The sequence below is a fragment of the Botryllus schlosseri genome, chromosome 16, assembly GCF_051294905.1.
Source record: "Botryllus schlosseri isolate E-star chromosome 16, Bs_hap1, whole genome shotgun sequence".
Taxonomy (NCBI): domain Eukaryota; kingdom Metazoa; phylum Chordata; class Ascidiacea; order Stolidobranchia; family Styelidae; genus Botryllus; species Botryllus schlosseri.
The window spans coordinates 15,254,522-15,275,926 of record NC_137251.1 but is presented as its reverse complement, the minus strand read 5'-3'; the positions used below and the strand labels follow the sequence as shown (position 1 = coordinate 15,275,926).

The 21,405-nt window shown below is 39.5% G+C and overlaps 2 protein-coding genes and 1 long non-coding RNA gene across 3 annotated transcripts; 1 reads left to right on the top strand and 2 right to left on the bottom strand.

Annotated features, from left to right (window-relative positions):
- Positions 1-4,900: 4,900 nt before the first annotated feature.
- Positions 4,901-16,042, bottom strand: LOC145458652 (uncharacterized). Its single transcript, XM_080337088.1, has 10 exons — positions 15,504-16,042; positions 14,751-14,873; positions 14,416-14,563; positions 14,254-14,353; positions 13,057-13,126; positions 12,155-12,253; positions 11,281-11,391; positions 10,541-10,591; positions 9,989-10,093; positions 4,901-4,944 (listed from the first exon to the last, which is right to left on the bottom strand). The coding sequence occupies exons 1-10, from the start codon at positions 15,616-15,618 to the stop codon at positions 4,901-4,903; spliced, it is 966 nt and encodes a 321-aa protein (XP_080193214.1). The 5' UTR covers positions 15,619-16,042.
- A 3,138-nt stretch (positions 16,043-19,180) lies between these two features.
- On the top strand, positions 19,181-20,377 carry LOC145459425 (uncharacterized). Its single transcript, XM_080338061.1, has 2 exons — positions 19,181-19,978; positions 20,191-20,377. Exons 1-2 carry the CDS (start codon positions 19,699-19,701, stop codon positions 20,295-20,297), a joined length of 387 nt encoding a protein of 128 aa, XP_080194187.1. The 5' UTR covers positions 19,181-19,698; the 3' UTR covers positions 20,298-20,377.
- Positions 20,378-20,399: 22 nt separating this feature from the next.
- LOC145459426 (uncharacterized) lies at positions 20,400-21,064 on the bottom strand. Its single transcript, XR_013921411.1, has 2 exons — positions 20,733-21,064; positions 20,400-20,545 (listed from the first exon to the last, which is right to left on the bottom strand). It is a non-coding gene; the product is annotated as an uncharacterized LOC145459426 (long non-coding RNA).
- Positions 21,065-21,405: the final 341 nt, after the last annotated feature.

The following is a 21,405-nucleotide window of genomic DNA, read 5'->3' as shown; positions in this document are numbered from 1 at the left end:
ACATTGTAGTGTGATTGTAAGAACACCCCCAGTGGTGTATATCAGGTTATCAATACACTACAGAAGCCCTTACCTTGCAGCAGGATATTGATCACCACTCTGCCTATAGTTTCAAATAGTAACTTATGTATTGATGTTTGGTTGTGCTTAGCTAAACGCAGTTTACCGTTGCTGCTTGGCGAGCAGGAGGCCTACGTACGCACGTGCACCTGACGAAGATTCGGAATTTTGTACTCGTCGAATACAACATTGCAGTTTCCACAACGAAGCATTACAAATAAACAGCTGATGATATATATCATAACCGAGCCGTGCTTAGCCGTTTCTCGTAACAGCAGCTCGCAGTATAGCCTATGTATTAAGTTGAAGGCAGAATTTTCATGTTCACTATATCTTATTCTCATATAACTACTTGAAACGGGCGTCAATCGTTATTTCACAGTTCGTTACTCAGCATTTGGACCTGTCGCCATAACCATCCGCTTATATACCCTGACATGTTAGCGTGGGTTGTAGCTAGAATCAGAACCAAAACAGCAATTCGTCCCCCAAACCAACCGTTGGTCAATTTTCAAAACTGAATTCCGTCAATAATATTGGTAATTGCATTATATTACTATTCATTTATAACCTCTCTCAGCCCTGAGTGTCAGATTTACCTGTAGAGCTGGGGCACGTAACAGTGTTGGGATCAAGTCACTACCTTCGAGTCACGAGTCATTGCAGATTTTGACTCGAGTCAAGTCAAGTCAATCGGTTTTCGAAGGTGACTCGAGTCAAGTCAAGTCACTCGATTTTTGGATGTGACTCGTCTCAAGTCGAGTCAAGTCAAGTCAAGTCACGAATCAAGTCAAAATTCAAGTCAAGTTGCCTTTTCGTGGTGTGAGGCATGAATACGTCATTACATTTTACTATCTGCCTTAAATACAGATTGAGCGGTCATTGATTCAGAACCGATGAACGAATATAGAGTTGAATATACACCCAAGAAGGCGCTGTATCAATCACATATATGTAGCCTCAGTTTATAGTTACCAGCCAAAATAGAGAAACGAATTGATAAGATGCAATACATTACCCTTTACCCATTTACACATTGAAATGATACAATTCGAGCCTGTACCAATGGTTGAGGAGTATACAAACTACATTCGAGTTCAAAATCAATAAAACAAGAGGTTTGGTTAAGGTGAGAACCGAGAACAGAAATAGATAATTTTCTATTATATTACTTCACTACTTCACTTCGTTTGTGATCTATTTATTTGTGGGAGAACAATGGAGGCTCAGTAAAATGCACGATCATTGGCTACATCAGTGTTTCGCGAACAATCCGAACATATGCAAGATACAGTGATTTTTATCCACACCGACTAATTGATGACTTGAAATTGACTCGTGAATTTAGCTCCGAGTCACGAGTCAATCCACACTTTTGATACGCCGAGTCAAGTCAAGTCAAGTCATTTTAGCAAAGTGACTCGAGTCAAGTCAAGTCATACGAAAAGGTGACTCGAGTCAAGTCATGACTCGAGTCATCCCAACACTGGCACGTAATTCATAATTATAGCATCTGGTATGTTGTTATAATTACTTCATTGTATGTTGTTTATTCGCGACCTCCAGTCTGTTATATAATCAAAAGATATTGTACTTGCCCAAACGTAGCAGACTAAAAGAATATCTTTCGTGAGACGCACACACAAATTGTCATGGCTTTATTCCTTTGTGGATGCGCCGGGTGGCATTTGCATTGTGGGTCCAGCTTGGAAGTACAGGAGTTATTAGTCACGCCCACCCAGCGCGGCTATTGACAATGGACGAATACCCTAAGTTTCGGCCAAGGTATTTCTTTGGTATCACATCCCGTGGAGTTGCGTGTTGGCCGAAATAGCGTATGTCTTTTGGTGTGTTGTGGGATCGTGGCGCGGTAATGACCGGCTCCGAAATGCCTGTTCCCATAAAAATAGCCTACACATGTTTTTCTTGAGGGAAAGAGGTATGCATTTCAAAACCAGCTATCTACTGGAGCATGGGTCACCAACCGTTTTGAAACAAAAAGCTACTTCTTGTGTAGTGTGTACTGATTATTGCGATGACCGACGGGTTACCACTTACTCCCGCCGTTTATCCGTGCTCAGTTGGATTTCTTCACTTAGAGTAAGACAATCAGAGCACTGGGCCGGGTTTCCGCCCCTTACCAAGAACAAAAAACGCTCACTCGCCGGGACTCACACCAGCTCCTCCAGGCTCAGTTGCGTTGCTGCAGTGCGCGCTGAAGCGCCGATCTCCGCGTCAAGACTCGGGGATATTAACTATAGATTCCCGTTGAGCCGCCGCGTGGGCGAAGACGAGCAATGCCCCGAGCGACTGCTTTCGTATGTTACTTGGGGTCGGCCGACCCATGTTCAACTACGGGTCATATGAAACCAGCTTCAACTTTCAAATCTCTCATTCGGATATTTGCTACAGCGACCGCGGATGACTCATTTGGTCCGCGTGGGTGACATCCGTACTAGAGACATTTGAATCGCAAAGCTCGAAGAACATTTTCAAGAATTAATTAAATTCTCGAAAATACTCTATAATTTATGTTGGTTTACGAAATACTTTTGAGTTCCCTTCGAGCACGCTCCCTACCCTATTAAGGAATTTGGGGTGCGGCAAGTAAAAACCTGGCAATAATGCAAATCATTGGGAGCGATAAATCATCCCCTATAATGTTGGGCAATTGGTATATTATGACGTAATAAGCAAATGAGGCATGATGTATGAAGAGAGTTGATATCTCATTAAGCCTTTTCATAGCAATCCTTGTATTGTCTTCCGATATATCATTTAAGATTATAGTTCTAAGAAGCAAAACAAATGTAATCGTGAGTAATCGTGATTACTTTTCCAATGTAATCGTAATCGACTACTTCTTGATTTTGCTGTAATCGTAATCGTAATCGCGTGATTCTGAAGTAATCGTAATCGCAATCGATTACATTCATGAAGTAATCACCCCATGTCTGATTTATGTAGCATACTATTACTTACAGATGGATCGGCAAGAAGGTGGTCAGTCATTCCATAGTATGACCATCCATAATCGGAACACAAAGTCCATCCAAATCGTGCACGGTTAAGCCAATAATACAAATCAGTGGTGACCGAGGTATCATTCGGATGTTTATGTGATGTAAAAACACCAGATGATGTTGGGAGGAAAGCATCAAGTTCTTTTCCACAGAAGTTTCCCCATTCATATATACGATTGAATGTGCAAACATCAAATACTATCAGCCACGAAGTTGTCACTGAAAAATAAATGTGGGGTACACAAATTGCTAGGTGAGAAAAACTTCCGAACTTAGGGATATATAGCAGGATGAATAAACTGACACATGATGATGCTAAGAGAAAAAGTCGCAACAAAAGTATGGACATAATATTTTGAGTTTTGACTTACCTTCATCAATATTGATTGATCGATTCTGAGTTCCACTCCAACGAAATTCCTCGTATTTGCAAGATTTTCCATCTCGATAGCAGTATTTGTACAGAAATGGTCTTTTGTAGTCGGCAGGAAAAAGTACTCTCAGGTAGTAGAAATTTTTTCTGCGTGGTAGTATATATTATATGAGCTTGGCGTATATAACAGCAAGAGTAATAGTTGAATAGTTGAATCTGGACAGTGCCATTTCACCTTCATCTGGTTTCATCATTACTAAGAACGGATATATTCTACTCATAAATTTGTGAAGATATGTCCGTCAAGTAGAAGCGATATAAAGTTTCTCGCAACCAGAATGCGCATGTTGAAGGCTCGGTCGCAGCACCGCGGAAAATCCAGCATCGTTTGAAACAGAGATTTTTATTCACGCAAGATATTTTCTCTTGACCGTTTGGCACCGGCGTGTCTATTTTTCGACATGCCGGTACGAGAGAAGAGTACCGTAATTGAAACCACGATATATTACATATTAATCGTGCTAGGTCGTTGCTGTTAATTTCTGTGAATAGATATTGTTCGTACAAGTTCATTGATACCTTGTTATATGATATTTATTATATAGAAGACGTCAAAATCGTATATCAAACACCGTAGATAAATATGTTGCAAAATACACTGTGTCGGCAATTCGCGCGTCATTGACCACTCTCAGATAACGTTCTGTATGTTTCGTTCTAGCCGTCTTCGGGCATAGTTGTTTCATTATGTGAATAGCTAGTGTCCATACAAGTCCACACATATCTTCATATCTGATATTAGTTACATCTAAGCTGATCAAAAGCCATGTGATAGGCCGCGTGACAAAAATATCCGCCGAAGCATCATTTCGCAGACACGCGCGTTCCTCATACCCGCCATATACACTGTCGTTTAGTTGGTTTTATTCGTCATAATCAGCTGTAGTTTGTTGCTATGAATAGCGATTGTCAGTTTCTGTTTATATTTTGCTAAAGCAACTATACTCGTTAGTTCTATATCGCTCAAAGTTTCATTTAAAAACCGGGAAGCGAATTCCGTCAGACTACCGTACCAGCTTCAAGCACAAGGCTGAATACCCGTCACATAACGTGAAATATATCGTATTCTAATAGCCATAAACCTTCATAGATTGTGTCTGTGAATTGTTGTTGCCTATATGATTCTAAATAACGGCTAATGGTAAAGTATAATTCGGAATTCATACAATATTACTCAGCGATTATACCTGCGTAAAAGCGTGCGTCTGGGTATACAAAGAGCTGTCGTACATCGATATATATCTTACGTTGTAGTAATGATAAGCATTTGCAGTAAATTATTATGGTAAGGACTGTAAATATCCGTCTACGAATACTAAAAAGACTAATATAGGGTCACAACAGTTTGAGTTATAAGCCTTAGAAGTTTCCATACACGAGCGCATCACTCGCCATGACGCAATCTCTCGGCGGCCTGCCGCGAGCTGACTAAAACGGTCGGTATTGTTTTGATTAGAAATTAGCGCCTGCTAGACGTTTACCGTCGACTCAGGGCTCTCTAGAACGATGAATTCTGAGCCTATACAATACACGAGACTGTATCGTCGTCGAATACCTATACCAAGGTTCATAAAGTACGCAACTTAGCATGTCTGTTCCCAACCAACATTTTCTCGGCTTGCTCTTCATATAAGTAATCAGACACGGCGTCGCTAGCGATTGGATGGCGCAATCGGTTGCGCGTTGATATTTTGAATCGAACGACACCTTGGTTACAGTGTTCGGATCCCAGGAAGGTACCATTTTTCGATTTTGAAAAATGAAGTAAAATTTTTCGAAAATGGCAGCCGGTGCCAATCGGTTAAAGAGTCATCACACCATGCAGTGAGCAATAACTGCTCAGTAAATACTTCGTAGTTCTCACACCACACAATGAACCACGCTTTCTAGTGATTCTGCCGACTGCTAAATTAGTCCATTGATTGACATTGATCAACATTGTCAAGTAACAATGGACTTTCCGGCATATCTGATTAAATAGACGGACGATCCGAAATTGCCCTCACTGAATCGATTTTGGGTTTTTACTGCGTCTTTAACTGCTTTATTTATCAAACGTTACAACACTACGCGGCCTACAACCTACTACTCCCCCATTTGCTCTCAGTGCCCCCCTACCGCCCAATTTTATAGCCAGCGCCCCTTAATCGCCCATTTCATGACCAGCGCCTGCTTCATGCTCGCGAGCACCCAAAGGGGCGCTGGCGCCCGCTTTAGGAACAACTGTCCTATACTATGCTTTAAAAATGTCGATGTTTACATTAAATATGGCCGATTCCATATAAGCGTGGATTGGATATATACGCGATTTATCAAACACGTTTAAAATCTGGTCCGCCAACCCCTGGTCTGTACTGACCATTCAAGAACAACTCAGAGCCTATTGTCTATGAATATGGTTATACTAGGTTATATTATGCCTAATAAGGGAATATCTAGTTGAAAGCAGAACAAACAAATACAGTCTACCTTCCATTGTATGCCATTTCGACAGGTGTGTAATCGTTATCTTGATATATCATTGAAAGTTTGCAATCAGGTGGTAGGACCGTGGATCTTGAGATCACAACACGAATCTCCAGAAACCCTAGAAGATTTGAAGGAATAAATGCATGCCAATGGGATATGATTTTAAAAACAATCCCAATGGTTTCGAATGATGAATGAGGTACCTGCCATCTCCAAACAAATATGCACTAAATTGTTAATCATCTGATTGGCTTCGTAAAGGTTAAAATGACATACGTCATGAATGGTGGTTACTCAATACATAACCCATGTCCTGACTAATATTATTACTACAACTTCGTATCTTTTATTTAGAAACTTACTTTCATTATCTTGAATAATTTCAGGCCAGACATCATTTCTTGCAAGATCAGCAAAGTTATTGTGTCTTTGTTTTCCACGAGTGTTGTATGGATGTTCTAAAATTCATTTACACCGGAATATGAAAACACTTTAGAACATTTTTAACGATTGTTAACTTGTGAAAAATCAAATGGTGTAACTAGAAAAATATCACTGTATGCACCTTCTCGGTCAGCCCTATCATGAGTAGTTTCAGTACATTCAGGACTGGGAGTGGATCCGGTCTCTGCAACTGTCAAATCAATGTTGCATGATCAGAGTGAGTCAAAATGTAAAATTTGTTGCCTATTCCGGGAATACATATGTAAAGGTTTGAATATAACACACACACATTTGTTCATAGCTTTCAATACAACATCCATTGTAGCAGTATATTTATTAAACTCGAAGACTTTTCGGGTGCCTCTTTTCAAGAGTTATCGGCACACTGAAGGGATTTAAACAGATTTAAAAGCAAAACCAAAAAGGCAACGTATGACGCAACAATCAAAATCACAGACCGTGAAATTCGCATTGTATCAATGGCAACAATAACAAACTACGAAGTATACGGACATACGGTACTATAGTAGCAGCACAATTTGTAAATAAACAATTACACGCACGGAACAACACGCACTAATGAGAAATTTGTAGGTTATAGATGAAATCTTTCTGTCTGCATAAAATAGGTTTGCTCAACTGAATACTAGTAGACTCCAACACTTTTAAATGAAACACAGACCTACCACGCGCAATGACAGTGAACGTATTGTCATCATAGTGCTGTGCACAGGCAAGGTTTTCGCTCAGATGCTGACCGATTGACGAAGCATATGCTTGGTAATCATCATAGCAGTCTGTTTTTGCAGCCAATTTGCACTGACGTGCGAGCTCCGTGCGATCATTTGTGCATGTTTTTGACCGAATCAATTTTGGGATATGCTGCTTAATACGCTCAAAAGGCACCCGAAAAGTCTTCGAGTTTAATAAATATACTGCTACAATGGATGTTGTATTGAAAGCTATATTCAAGTTCTGTACCACGAACCAGCTATTTAAGTACACATTTGTTCATAGAAATATCGGTCAATGCAAATCATCGTACATATTAGGGTTGTTTAAAATTTGGAAAATGTTTGGAATACTGCGTAACCATGGCTTATTCTGTAGATTATTGTTAAAAAACAATAATGGGCCTGAAAGAAGCTCGCAGGAAAGCCGGTAAGATTTGTCAAAATGCGTTTGAAAGTAGCCGTCGGCGAGTGGGCGGGGCATCGATGAAGTGGGCGGACAAACAGAAAGCAATAATCCTGATTGGTTGAAGCCGGTAATACCAAGCTACTGATTGGCTGAAAGACCGACTTTGTGAACACTGCTGGTAACGATTTCTGTGCCCTGTCGTTTCTGTTGGTGGCATTGCAGACATGATATATTGTGTTTGTTAAATGTTGTCATCGAGAGTCCATAGTACAACACCACAACCCGTAAGTTATTATCTACATGCAGAATGTGTATAACAGTGTTGTTATGTATTGCACAGGTGCTCTCGCTAGTTGAGATACGAATTAACTAGATGCATGCATCTTGCTACCTTGAACCTTTCCAAAACAAATTTCTTACCAGTAGTCAACATCTCAGTAAAACTTGTTATGTCTAGTCGACGTCTCACCAATAAACGAATGCATATTACACTTTTATTCACAATTGAATGAAGGCAAAAAGCACTATTTACGAAAGACATTGAAAAAGTACACTGCAGGATCAGTGTTGCATTGTCAGGCACAAGTTGCAGATTACAGGCTTTTGATTAGAGTTGACTTCCTGCTGTCTCCAACTGTCTTCCATGGCTTGAAGCAGATTGTCTCTGTTTTTGTTCATTGTCAGTCAAGATTGCAGCATAGTCTGTGCTTAGCTTTACACCTCGTTCTGCGGCATCATTAACGACTTTGACAGAACTGATGTAGGAGATCATTCTGGTGTAGGAATCTGATAAGTTCCAAACATCAACCGGTTGAGTTAGCCACGCCCCACAGCATTCAAAATGATCAAATATGTACCCTGTCTGTGGGCAAATAAAGACAGAAAAAGTAGTGTCCTTGTTGATCTGTACAGTTGCACTAAACGAGGCCGGGCCCCTTCTGAAACTTGAAGTTTGCACTACCTGCAGGAGCATCTTTGCCATATTTTCTCGGGTTTCAATGCTTTCACTCGGCGAAAACAAAGCATATACAGCGGTTTCCTCCACGATATACCAGTCATACTTTAAAAGCTTTTGTAAAGCAGCTTTGGAAGCTTGTTCATCATGATCCTTGTAACTCAACATGTCCTGAGTGAATCTCAAGTCTTTACCGGTTGTATCACGACTGATGCTGGAATCAATCCAGGCAGGTATATAAAAGTGAACTAAAAACAAATTGAAGCGATGCAGTAGTGCCACTTCTTCAGATTTGTAATGTAACTGATAAGCCCACATGAACATCTTCTGAGCATACAGAATTGTGCCCATCCATCTTGCATGGTGTGTTGCACCAGGTTTGTGATGATGTATATCTTCACCTGTACCGAGAAGCGCAAGAGCATTATTCACACATTGGCTGTCGTCATCCCGTGGGAAGAAATCTTATCTGGTTAGTAGTAGCTTGAAGTTATCAACTGTCATTGCTGCTTGTTCTTTAAAACATATAGGAATAGTCAGAGTCTTGAATTGCTGTTTTCTGTCAAGACTGTTCAGTGTTCAAGCTCTTCTTAAGGTGGGCATACCATGTGATCACGCCATCTTTCGTGGAGGTTTTCAATCCTGGCCATTTTCCACACTGTCATTACATCATCTAACACCAGTACATCACATAGTTCATGAGTAGGGGTTGTCTGAGGACAATGCTCTTTCAGATGCAGCAAGTATCTCATTACTTCTCTTATAGTAGGTAATCTCGAGCCACAGATATAATCGCAAGTATATCCGACCAAGTACGGTACTGCTCAGATTTAGATCTTGTTCTTCGCTGCGGCATGTGTACAATCTTTCGCCGTTTTGCCTCTGTCATGACTGCAATATTGTTGCTCCAAAGCATAAACTACTGCTATAGACTCTAAAGCATTCAAAGAACACGTGTTACAGTACTACTAATGACTCATCAACCCACAACGCGCTTGTACAGAACCACAGCCGCTGCTAACAGACTCGACCTCAGCAAAGCAGACTTTCAATTTAGTAAAGCGAAGCACCCGGATCCGAGTCAGCTGTTGCAGTAATCATTGAAGCTTAGCCGATTACCCAATCAAGAACCGTGCTTTCGCGATTGCCCGCCTTTTCGCAACTCTGCTGTCGGTGGCCCGTCCACTCTTCACCAACCACTTTCAAACGCATTTAGACAAATCTGACTGACTTTCCTGCGAGCTTCTTTCATGCCCAATATTGTTTTTAACAATAATCTACAGAATAAGGCATGGATACGCAGTATTCCAAACATTTTCCAAATTTTGAACAACCCTAGTACCTATGCAATAGAATGGAATGTGAGAATCATATGCTTATATATTTACCATACACCCTTCCTAACCCTACGGAATTATCTGAAATATTGAAATGAAGTCCCACAGAAAAAATAGGCCTGATTACCTGTGGTTCCGTTGCTTTTCACATTGTTACATTCCTTGGAAGACGGAGTACTATTTTTATCATGATTTACGTTCTTTGATTTATCTTTCCCTCTCTTTACTTCACCTAAAAAGAGATTTATAGAATGGATGTATAGTTCAGTTTCTCTCAACATTAATTCATTAACAAGATAATTTCATCATTTCGAATCATTGCCAGATTTAGGTACTATGTACAGAGATAATTGCTTATTTCATTCACAATAGAAGACATTAGGCCTGAAAAGAACATGTCTCAACAACCCAATGAAACATTTCATCAAACACCAAGCCTGATGATACATAGATTTCTGTCGTTACAAAGCCATTAGAATTTTTGTCTCCTTCAGCAAGTAGAAAATATTTCGCAGAAGATGGATTGTAATTGCAAGAACTATATAGATGAATGCTGTGGATTTCTTCAACTTACAAAATGTAAAAAGAACATATCATCTATTTAAATATTAGAATATGATGATTATTTGGATTTGCAAAATCAAAAAATATTCATAATAATTTATATGTATTAACTAACCTTGTGGCAGATTTTTTCCATCTCGTTTGCTGTTGTCCTTTTTTACCACACCTTGACAAAATATATCCCAGTAATTAGAAACTAAAATTTCTGATTTACAACGGTGGCACTAACAACGCAGCGGTCAACAATAAGTGTGAAATAGCCATGCCCATGTAAAAAGACTCTACTTTGCCAACACTACCAAAACGGAAATCTCGACACGTTTGCACTAGCCCAAGGTTTGATAAAATGCGACCACAATTATTACCAAAGAAAAATAGAGACAAATACATAATCAAACTATCGCTTCCTAGAAGATTGGTGTACTGAAGATGACTACTGTAGAATTTGAATACTGCTCAATCCTCGTTGATTATTCACAAGAAAAAGTTAATTCTACAACAGTAGGCCTAAACCTTCTCTTACCAATGTTTACCAAAAAAAGAACACAGAGAAAGTGTTCTACCAGAATATTTTATGGAAATATGCAAACTCAATTTGGGGATAAATATGAAAAGTGGTTTTGATGATTGAAATCACGCTGTTATGAGCCGACTGCACACAATTTATTCCAGTTATACTAGTACAAGCTTTTCAATTCCATATGGTGAAACGGTAAAACTTGTTGCACACTATCGCCTACGTCTTTTCAAACGTACACGGTATATGAATTTGTAAGGAATAATAAGTTACAATAGATACGGTGAACAAGTCTGCCAACATTACTTCCATCTCAAAGCTCTACCTTGAAAACTCACTTGAATATGTTGCAATGGCTTTACGCTTCCCCGAGCCTGTATTTTCCTGACTACTTTTTAGCTCCTTGGACTTCTTCCCTGCAGATTTTTTCCCACATCCACTCGGGGAATCTAGATACAGTCTCATTGTAAAGTTTTGGTGATTGCTGTGTACCCCGCGCTGTCACAATAAGTTTATATACCAATAACGCCTTTATTGTAACGTTATAAATTACCAATCTTATTTAAATGACATTTTTAGGACAAAGAAGTAATGATGTGACACTTGATTTACTGCTATCTATAAGTTCCTTGTGTTCCAAAATTTGAAAATTGCAACGAACAGTACATTACATTGATACATTTATTCATGCTACGACTTTCAACTGATTCTCATAGAGAACAACCATCAGTAAATGATGAGATCGAAATTCCAAATTTATATATGAAATAACGCTGTCTGATGCAGGAATTGCAGAAAACAACAATAAGAGAGATTACAAAAGGCTGTTAATCAAGCATGTAAGAAACAAAACAAACACAAATTGGATATAATAGCCGAAGACGTACAATAGTCGATTCGAGAACCTCTATATTAAAAAGTGTACTCTGACGAGCTATTGAACTTCGGTTATCAAGGTAAGAATTTGCATGCCCCGGATGTGTCATAAGGTTATTGCAGAGTTGAACGTCATGGTCTGGTCATAGCTACCCAAACTATCATCAGTCTGTGATTGAGTATCACAAACAGCATTGGCATCAGGTTTTTGCATGACTATGAAAGATCAGAACCACTTGCTGGCTGATTCATAAAACACCTACCTTGAAGTATGATGTAATGTGTGGAGTAATGCTTAAACTTAAGAGAAAAACCATGAACTTGTACACTGATTACCTGCAGTTACATTATTTTTCACGTTGCCACTTCCTACTGCTGAGTTGACACCGTTTTTATCTTGAGTATCAGATACATCTTTCCCATTCTTGACTTCAGCTGAGTATGAATACATAGAAATAATGTTGATGTTTTACCTGCGCTCAATCTGACAAGACGTCTTGAAGCAATGAAGCTCAATCAACAACCCATACTTGGTTTATATCTCCACTGAGACAGAGAGTAAGATAATAATTACTTTGGTTTAGTCTAGCAAACATTACACACACTTATGACATTTGGAAGCTGGTCTCAATGATAAAATGAAACTGAACAAACTATAGAATAGATGTTGCCATTTACACAACTGAAAAATAATGAAAATGCACAACACATTTAAAGACTATAACTGACTTTGAGATTGATCAGTTTCTTGCCCTCCATCGCCTTGCCAGAACGATATTGACGTTTAACTTGAATTGGTATGATATATTTTCTTGTAACATTCCGTACAACATTTTGTGATAAGTAGCAGATGGTATTGAGTGACATTGTAGAGGAATTTCAGTAAACCTTAAGTTATGAGTAATACTTCAGAGTCACTGCTTTCTCGCGTTGTGAGAGAGTAATATCCAAACAAAACTCCACTATCAAAATAAGACCTATTCCACAGAAAGGAAAATCCAAAACACTAATGCACTAATGAAGGCAGATGGATAAGATTACTTTTAATTGGTAGCCTACATCACTACACTCTAGATATTTGACTCAGAGTCAGAAATACAATTAGAGAGTGACTACTGTATCAGGAGTACTGTTGAATATCTCTTATAGCATCTATTTCATTGTGATGAATTTTAAAATAGGATATATATTGCATATCAGTTCACAATACTGAAGGTGTGGAATAGTAACATGTGCACCTGTAATATCCGATTTCAGGTGGTAATCAGTTTCTGGCGATGATGTCTTTTCTTCTGATTCCTCCGGTATCTTTATATTAAAATCACACCATTACTTTTAATAAGGCTTGACACAGCAATACGAGCACTGAGATTTGAGCTTCGACACGGTTCGAGATGAATACTAGCAGATGATTTTCAAGACTATTAAAATGCAATTCCGTGTAACCAAGTAATATTTGATAAACAAGAATTATCACTAATGGAACATTGAAAGTTGAAACCACTATATACTACACATACAATTATGGAAAAACAGCATCATGTTCATTGAAACAACAGTTTAAACAACACTGGACAGCGATCACTGATCATGGACAGAAGTCACTATAGTAAACAGTTCTCGGTTGCCAGATGCAGTTTTCAAGGAAGTTCAACCGGCATAATTTTGTATCTTATCACTGAAAAATCTATAAATTTGAACTGACAATGGTTTTGTTTGAGTCACACTAACCGATACCCAAATACACAACAGAACGCCTCATTATCAGCTTGAAGTCAAATGAGTCAGGTACTTGAGTGAGTTTACCAAGCACTAGTTCTAGTATGAGTGTTATGAAGGCCCTCGTCACAGGTCATGACAAGAAAAGCACCCCTTAGGTAATGTCAATGTTGCAGTTTCTGATCGTAGGGTTCACTTAGGTGACTACAGTCAATCCTAAGTTCTCTGGGAATTACGAATTCACACACATACACATCTAGGATATACCCTTCAATCTCTCAGGAATGTTGAGTGTATCAAGGACAGATAGTAATTGAAAATTTATCCAGAGCCAGCAGTACTACCATATTGCAGAAATATATAAATCTTTCAAATACCAGAGTTGCCCAGCACCCAACTAGGTAGGTTCTAACGTGGTCTAACACCTAATCTCAAAGCCTGATTCAATGATACGAATGGTCATGGTCATGTCACTTTATAGTAGTTCCCCAATCAAGCTCAAAATCAAACTATAAATCCACATTGTGACTACAAGGGCAATCACACTACATCTCAAAATGGTCACTATTACTTTGAGTAATGACCAATGAATTGTGGCAATTTAAAATAATGGTGACAAATATTATAGTATACAAGGTCAAGGAAGTCACTTGGTAAGAATATATTACCTTTAACATACATTCTACAATATAACAGTCTCTATAAGTGTAACTTACTGAGATCTTTGACATAATGGCTTCGAATGCCGGTTGCTCTGTATCATTAGATACTACTTCATGAAATGCTTGCAACAAGACTGCTTGAAACCAATCTCCTCTGAAATCGAGACCGTTGTGATTGGGACATGTAGTAATAAAGACACAGAATGTCAAACCCACTTTGGTGGATTCTTTACCACTGCTTTCAAATCTTCAAAGGATGCAAATCCATTCTCGTCCCATTTCTTGATGATAAAAAGCCATTCTTTCTTTTGAAAGATTACAACAAATGTGATGAGATTGAGAACGGCTTGATCCAGCGGGAAATCTAAAAACATTACACAGACATACAGGATTTTCAATCCGTTTCAACATAAACCCTCTAATTTGTATATGAAAATACTGGCCGAAGAATTTTTATAGATATACGGCAAAGCGTGTGAACTCGAGCTCAATTTCCGGGAGTACTATAAAAACAATGCAAGGCTGCAGTTGAAGTTTTTGACCATAAATACCTGGATCTGAAATCGCATTGCACAATTTATCAATGCATTTTTTTTCTGTAACAATAGTCAACAATCTCGAGAAAGGTCGGATTCCTTCTGGATGTTTGGGTACTTTGAATTTCCTCTTCTGGCCTGGAACATATCGATAAGATAACAAAATATAAAAAGTCAGTAATCAGAAAACGGACTAACAAGTACCGTATGATCTTCAATATACCGTCCAGAGACACTGTTTATGGATTCATTTATAGCTGCCACTTTATAACCAGTTGTTGAATTTGAACGAATGTCTGTGGCTATACTTTTATATTCTTCATGCAATGTAAAAAAGCAACTTGTTGATACAATGACTATTCTTGATGATGATGATGTGTCACTGGAAGTGAAGTTTCAAATATTGTCTCCTTCCTATATGGAATCTCTGTCCATTTTTTGAAATAAATCCTGCGTGATGAGAGCCTTTCTATATAGAATAATTAAGGAATTAAACAGAAAATCCTGCGTGACGTTGCCACCAATTCCACTCCGGGTCTCCTTCAGTCCCACGATCCTAATATGTATCAGTTTAGTCCAAACATAACAAATGGGCTCAAGTCTTTTATGTATCAAAGTATCATCCTTTAGGTACTTGACAATTCATCGAGTAACTTACAGTGTACAATATGCAACATTGTATAATATGATCTCACCAAAAGTCAGAATGCATTATCTGTTTAAAAAGCTTCGCTTCAATTAACAAGCATTTTAGAGTAGATATGTTACCTTTTGATAGAATGCCATGTCGAACAAACAGCTTTCTAGCGTCAACAATGTTATCTTCGGGGATAAATTTCTTCAGCAAGATGCAGATGCATTCTGATAATTCACTCTCCTTCATAACGTCGTCAGCCCGTTCTATTCATTATTACACATTAAATTGGCAGATTGCCTGTCAAAAGGATCAAATCAGCAGGTTATATACCAACAAATAACAGTCGATTCGACTCAATATATTGACCAATTGAAAAGGTGGTTCCATACAGGCATCTCTAGGCCTTTAAATTACATCACAAGATAACAGCCCGACGCAAAGCAACAACTGCGCTAGCGCATTTAGTAATTGCGACTAGCGATATTTAGCGGTGCACTTACAAATAAAGCTTATGAAGTCATGCTCAACCTGTTCGACTATTCAACGCAGAACAGAAAACGTTATCCTTGACGCAGAGTAAATCATATATATATCGCAAACAAAGTAAACTTTGTTGAGATAATATCGACGCGAGTCATTTCTATGCCAAGCCGATCGCATGTCACCGGACTCACCGCCTCACTAAACAAAGCCCAGATTTCCTCTTCAATGCCGCTAGCTTCGATAGCATCGTTGCGTCGACGGTAATTCCCCTTTAGTGCAACCTTTTTCGAGAGAATGAGACAAAGGAAACAAAACCAAATAGCTCAGTCGTCCGTGTTGATATAATGAACGGAATCGATGGAAACGTATGCGTCAACGGTCATCCAGCAAGGATGTCAAAGGACTTCTAGATTACTGCGTAAATTGTTCCTGTTACTAGTGACATCAAAAGACAATGTCAGCAGCAGTTCATAGTTAAAGCAGTCCCACGCTAAGGCTTCTCGAGCAGCTATAATGAAGAAGTAGGGTCTTGCTTTCGCTACCAGTGACATGAAATCAGGCATTAGTAGTGTTGCAATAACCAACAACTCATGCATTCACAGTAACGAGTCGCCATAAAGGACAAACAACTGCAATATTTCTGCACACAATGGTAGCCTTACGGAGGCAAAATTACGACCGCCATCCCACCATAGGGGGCGATAAAGCGGTGAGAATCGGCCGTCATTCATTTGCGATATACGTGTATAGATAACTAACCTACGGATAGATGGGCAAGACGAGAGTCACGGTTGAGTGATGCGACAACGGCAGATTTGTTGTCGCTTCATAGCATGAAACGGGAGCGTAATTGCTAATCCCATAGATGACGACCCGAGCGCTCAAATTAAATAAAGTTGATCTTATTTGAAAGCTACAGTCGCGCTGATTCTGATAATATACATTAAATTTTCATCAAGGCAATGGAACCAATCCGAAATAGCATTCAAAATATGAAAATCGGCATTGTTCTAAAACAATTGCAACGGCGCAGCACAATGACCATAACAACGGTCCGTGCGTGGTTGCGATTGTTTAGAACAATGCCGATTTTCATATTTTGAAGGCTATTTCGGGGTGGTTCCATTGCCTTGATGAAAATTTAATGTATATTATCAGAATCAGCGCGACTGTAGCTTTCAAATAAGATCAACTTTATTTAATTTGAGCGCTCGGGTCGTCATCTATGGGATTAGCAATTATGCTCTCGTTTCATGCTATGAAGCGACAACAAATCTGCCGTTGTCGCATCACTCGACCGTAACTCTCGTGTTGCCCATCTATCCGTAGGTTAGTTATCTATAATACGTGTGTGGGATGAATAACGCGCGCGCGTGTCAAGGAAAAAAATGCTGAAATATGTTTAAAGTTGGCAATCTATATCATTATCGTCGGGTTATATTTTTCATCTGAACAAGTCACATACATGTACAATGCGATAAGACACAATGCGATGTCATGAACATGAACAGATAGGAAGATGACGAACGACACGCTTCAGTAGCGAATCTAGCGATCCCTACTCTAACATCCACCTTGGCCTAGAGTACGGTTGCCATACGTCCGGAATTTCCCGGACATGTCCGGAATTTCACTGTTCAAACTTGCGTCCGGGAGAAATTTCTAAAATATGCCTAAATGTCCGGAATTTTGAACGCTTGACGAAGGCTCATAATTTTTTCGTAAATCGACATAGTAACATTATTTTGGGGAATATTAATGCTACATGACATTTTTCTTCGCGCTGTGCGCGATACTATCACGATTATTGATTTTATTATGGGGACTACCACCCTCGCAAAAACTGAAATAAAAATAAATAAAAATAGGCCTATTCTTCATTTCTTGAATTAAGCCTAATTGTAATCGCAACTATAGGAGAACGGTGTATTCCTAGAGATGGTTACGGCCGTTTAAATGCCTTATTCAAAGATAGTGGTTCGTTTCGTGGGGGTCGTTTGCCTTTATTCGCCGGTTCGCGAAGATGTTGAAGGTAATCAGCTTCCAATTTAGCCCGTGAGTAAGTCTGGGCAAAAATGCGTACTTCTATTAGTAATGAGCTCGTCAAATTTTCATCGGGCCACGGAACATTTTCAAACTGGAGATGGAGTCGCGACCAGAAAAGGCTGTGGAAACCACTGGGTGTGGGGTGTTTATAAAGCTCCATGGTGCGCACCGTCATAAGGCTGATAGACAATCTTATCGGTTTGACAGGAACATGACTTAACGATGTACAAATACGCTTCCTGTATTTTCGAAGTCATTATCCTCCACCAGCTCTGCCGCTAACTCTGATCATGTGGGCGAAGAGAGGATCAAACTATATAGTAATATGGAAGGCCCAATATTATTGACAGAATTAATTCAAAAAATTTAATGACCAGATGCATATAGCAAGCCCCCCCTCCCCCAGAAGTTGCATCGACTACTGTATCGTGGGCCCAAAATCATTCTTTATTTGGGCGGAAAGGGGCTGAAAAAATGTGGTGTCAGTCCTGGTTACACAACACACAGCCACGTATTCCTGAACCGGACCGTGACCACCTCTGGTCTATAGGCAAAGCTTTTCTAGTGTGACGTCAAATTGACAGACAATGTGCTCATAACTCATTTTGAAATCCACTAGTGGGCACTAAAGAGTGTCCGGAATTTGGGTAACAGAAATACAGTAACCCTAGCCTAGAGTGCCCGATGTCACAGTTCTTTTTGATATCGATCTTTTTAAGCCGAGGCCCTTTCTACTAGTTATTTCCATTCCTTGTGAGTGTTTTCTTTCGTCCGTTTTTTTCTTTTTCTGGGCTTTTTTTTGTCGCCGTAAGAACGGCAACGGCGGGGGAAGAGGAGCCCAGATAAACCTCCGACGGGATTTATTTTTCTTCGCGCTGCGCGCGATTTACTGTCAGGTATACCACCTTCGCAAAAACTGCAATAAAAAATAAATAAAAATAACCTTCATTTACTGAAATAAGCCTAATTGAAAGCGCAATTATAGGAGAACTGTATATTCTTCGAGACGGTTAAGGCTGTTTAAATGCTTTATTCAAAGATAGTGGTTCTAAACCGGGGAGTCGTTTGCCTTCATTCTGGGGTTCGCGAAGATGTTGAGCGTAATTAGCTTCCAAACTAGTAATGAGCTCGTCAAATTTTGATCTGGGTCACGGAACATTTTCAAATTGGAGATGGAGTCACGACAGGGATATATACAGTTCTATATATCCCTAAGTCACGACCATAAAATGTTAGAAACCAGCATTAGGATGACAAATAACCTTATCGGTGTGACATGAACATGACTTAAAGGTCAACTATATCGACCAAAACAACTTTGGCTCATTTTGTAGAGTTTTTTATGCTGATTCCAATAATATACATCCTAACTTCTAAAATTACGTATTTTCTGAGATATCGCAGTGCAAACTGCCGACCTCTGAGAAACGGCTGTAAAATCAGCAACCGTGTCGATGACGTACTACCATGAGGATTTTGCCGACACATGGAACACTGAATGGGATGTCTAGTCAATCGTTGGTTGTTGTCTTCGCCTAAATTACCTGATGCTGCGTTGTTTTGATTTGTCATGCCCGACTGGACTATTCAATCTTCATTTAATGGTACTTTAGGTTCTTATAATTTGCGATGGCTTGTGTAGAGGAAGTACAGAAGCCAACGTGCAAGGCAAGCAGTTCTGTTTCCATCTCATGTATTGATCCCATGGACACGCCACCTCAGTAAGGACGAGGACGGCTAGCTGCCCCGCACTTCAATGAAAACAGATGCAGAGAGCAGAAGAAAAGCAAGTCCGGAATGACCCTTTTGCAGTCCAATATAAGGAAGGCTGCTGTGCTCACCGATGTACAGTGTTTTTCAATAAGCTGCTGTAGTCGGAGTAGGAGCACTTTGCCATCACACTTTCTCTACCGCAAAGGATGCTGTACAATGGTGAAGAACGACTTCTGGAGGCACATCTGTCATTCAATCATTGACCAGTTGACCACGAGGTGTGGCCATAACCCCCTCCCCTTGCTGCTGCACGTGCAAGATTGCAACGAGATCAAGCCATACATCACGATGATGCCGTGTCACGGTAGGTAATTATTATTTCAACCTCACTTTTCCCAACAAATTCAGAGTTTTGTAACTTCAAACAACCACCCCTGATCTAGGCTTACATAACAAACTCTTGTCCTGCTGCTGGCTTTCACATAGATATTGAGCCGGTGTTACAATAAAAATAAAGTAAATGGGAGTGTTAGTGAGTGTATATGATTGGATTTCTGCTGTAAATTATTATTTCAGAAACATTGACAATCCTGGCCGAGGGCATCATGCTGGAGCATAACATCAAAAAAAGAAAATTCGACGAAGAATCCTGGGAATATCACTTATTCACAGAGATTTATTGAGATAATTTCCTTCTATGATATTATAATTTTTGCGATTCTGTATTTATTAGAACCCAATAAAAGCTTTCGACTTTTCTGTATGTATTAGAATCCAGTAAAAGCTTTTGAGTAAAGCCATTTTATTACATACAAAGATAAAGTGGAAGTAGCACTCTGTGAGAACTGATCAGCGACGTCGGAATACTTCGGATCCGGTGCATGCGGCGGAGCTGAATTCCTTTGAGTGAATCTAGTCAGGTCTAGCGTCTCTGAAAAGTCAATATGTATTAGTTATATGCATCGGTCTTCAAGCTTAGATCGTCAGCATACCGCGCAATCTTACATGCATGCGTTACACTAATTGTTTTAGACGCGCAAGTCCAATCATTTGACCAAACGGTACGGTACTTTCGTCGTCCAGTAATGTCTGATTGTATATACCATTCAATGGCTTACCTATATACGGGAATTCCTCAATAGTGTCGGAATCAGATTTACTAGACACCGTGTAGCTATCAGTTGAGTCCACAGCTTCAGAGGTTGACATTATCCCACTTCAATACATACACCACAGCCGCAGCATCAGAAATCCTCATGGTTCTACGTCATCGACATGCTTCATTGATTTTACTACCGTTTTCATCTGTGGTGGCATTTTGCGACTTTCGCTGCTCGATATCTCAGAAAATACGTAATTTTAGAAGGTATGGTGTATATTTTTGGAATCAGCATGTAAAACTCTACTGAATGAGCCAAAGTTGTTTCGGTCGATATAGTTGACCTTTAACAATTAACGCTCCCTGTATTTTCGAAGTCATCGTCTTCCACCAGCTCTACCGCTAACTCTGATCATGTGGGCGGAGATCGGATGAAACTATACATAGTAATATATGGAAGAACCAATATTATTGACAGAATTCATTCAAAAAAATTAACGACCAGATACATATAGCAAGCCCCCCCCAAAGTTGCATCGATTAGCCTATGTTCGAGTTACCATACGGCCTCTTTTAAAGGGATTTGTCCTCTTTTTTGACTTTTTTGAAAGTGTCCTCGGAGTACGCCTGAATGTCCTCTATTTTGAAATATTTGGTTAAATGTACGTGGAAATTGGACTGAGATATACTGA

What these genes read in the sequence shown, in the direction of transcription:
- LOC145458652 (XM_080337088.1), bottom strand. Translation starts at nt 15,618, where the DNA reads ATGAAGGAGAGTGAATTATCAGAATGCATCTGCATCTTGCTGAAGAAA. An exon ending in CCTGAAATCGGATATTACAG is followed by an intron (nt 12,254 to 13,056) that starts GTGCACATGTTA and finishes ATTCATACTCAG; the next exon opens with CTGAAGTCAAGAATGGGAAA. An exon ending in GAAAAGCAACGGAACCACAG is followed by an intron (nt 4,945 to 9,988) that starts GTAATCAGGCCT and finishes CGACCGTTTTAG; the next exon opens with TCAGCTCGCGGCAGGCCGCC.
- LOC145459425 (XM_080338061.1), top strand. Translation starts at nt 19,699, where the DNA reads ATGACCCTTTTGCAGTCCAATATAAGGAAGGCTGCTGTGCTCACCGAT. An exon ending in CACGATGATGCCGTGTCACG is followed by an intron (nt 19,979 to 20,190) that starts GTAGGTAATTAT and finishes TTATTATTTCAG; the next exon opens with AAACATTGACAATCCTGGCC.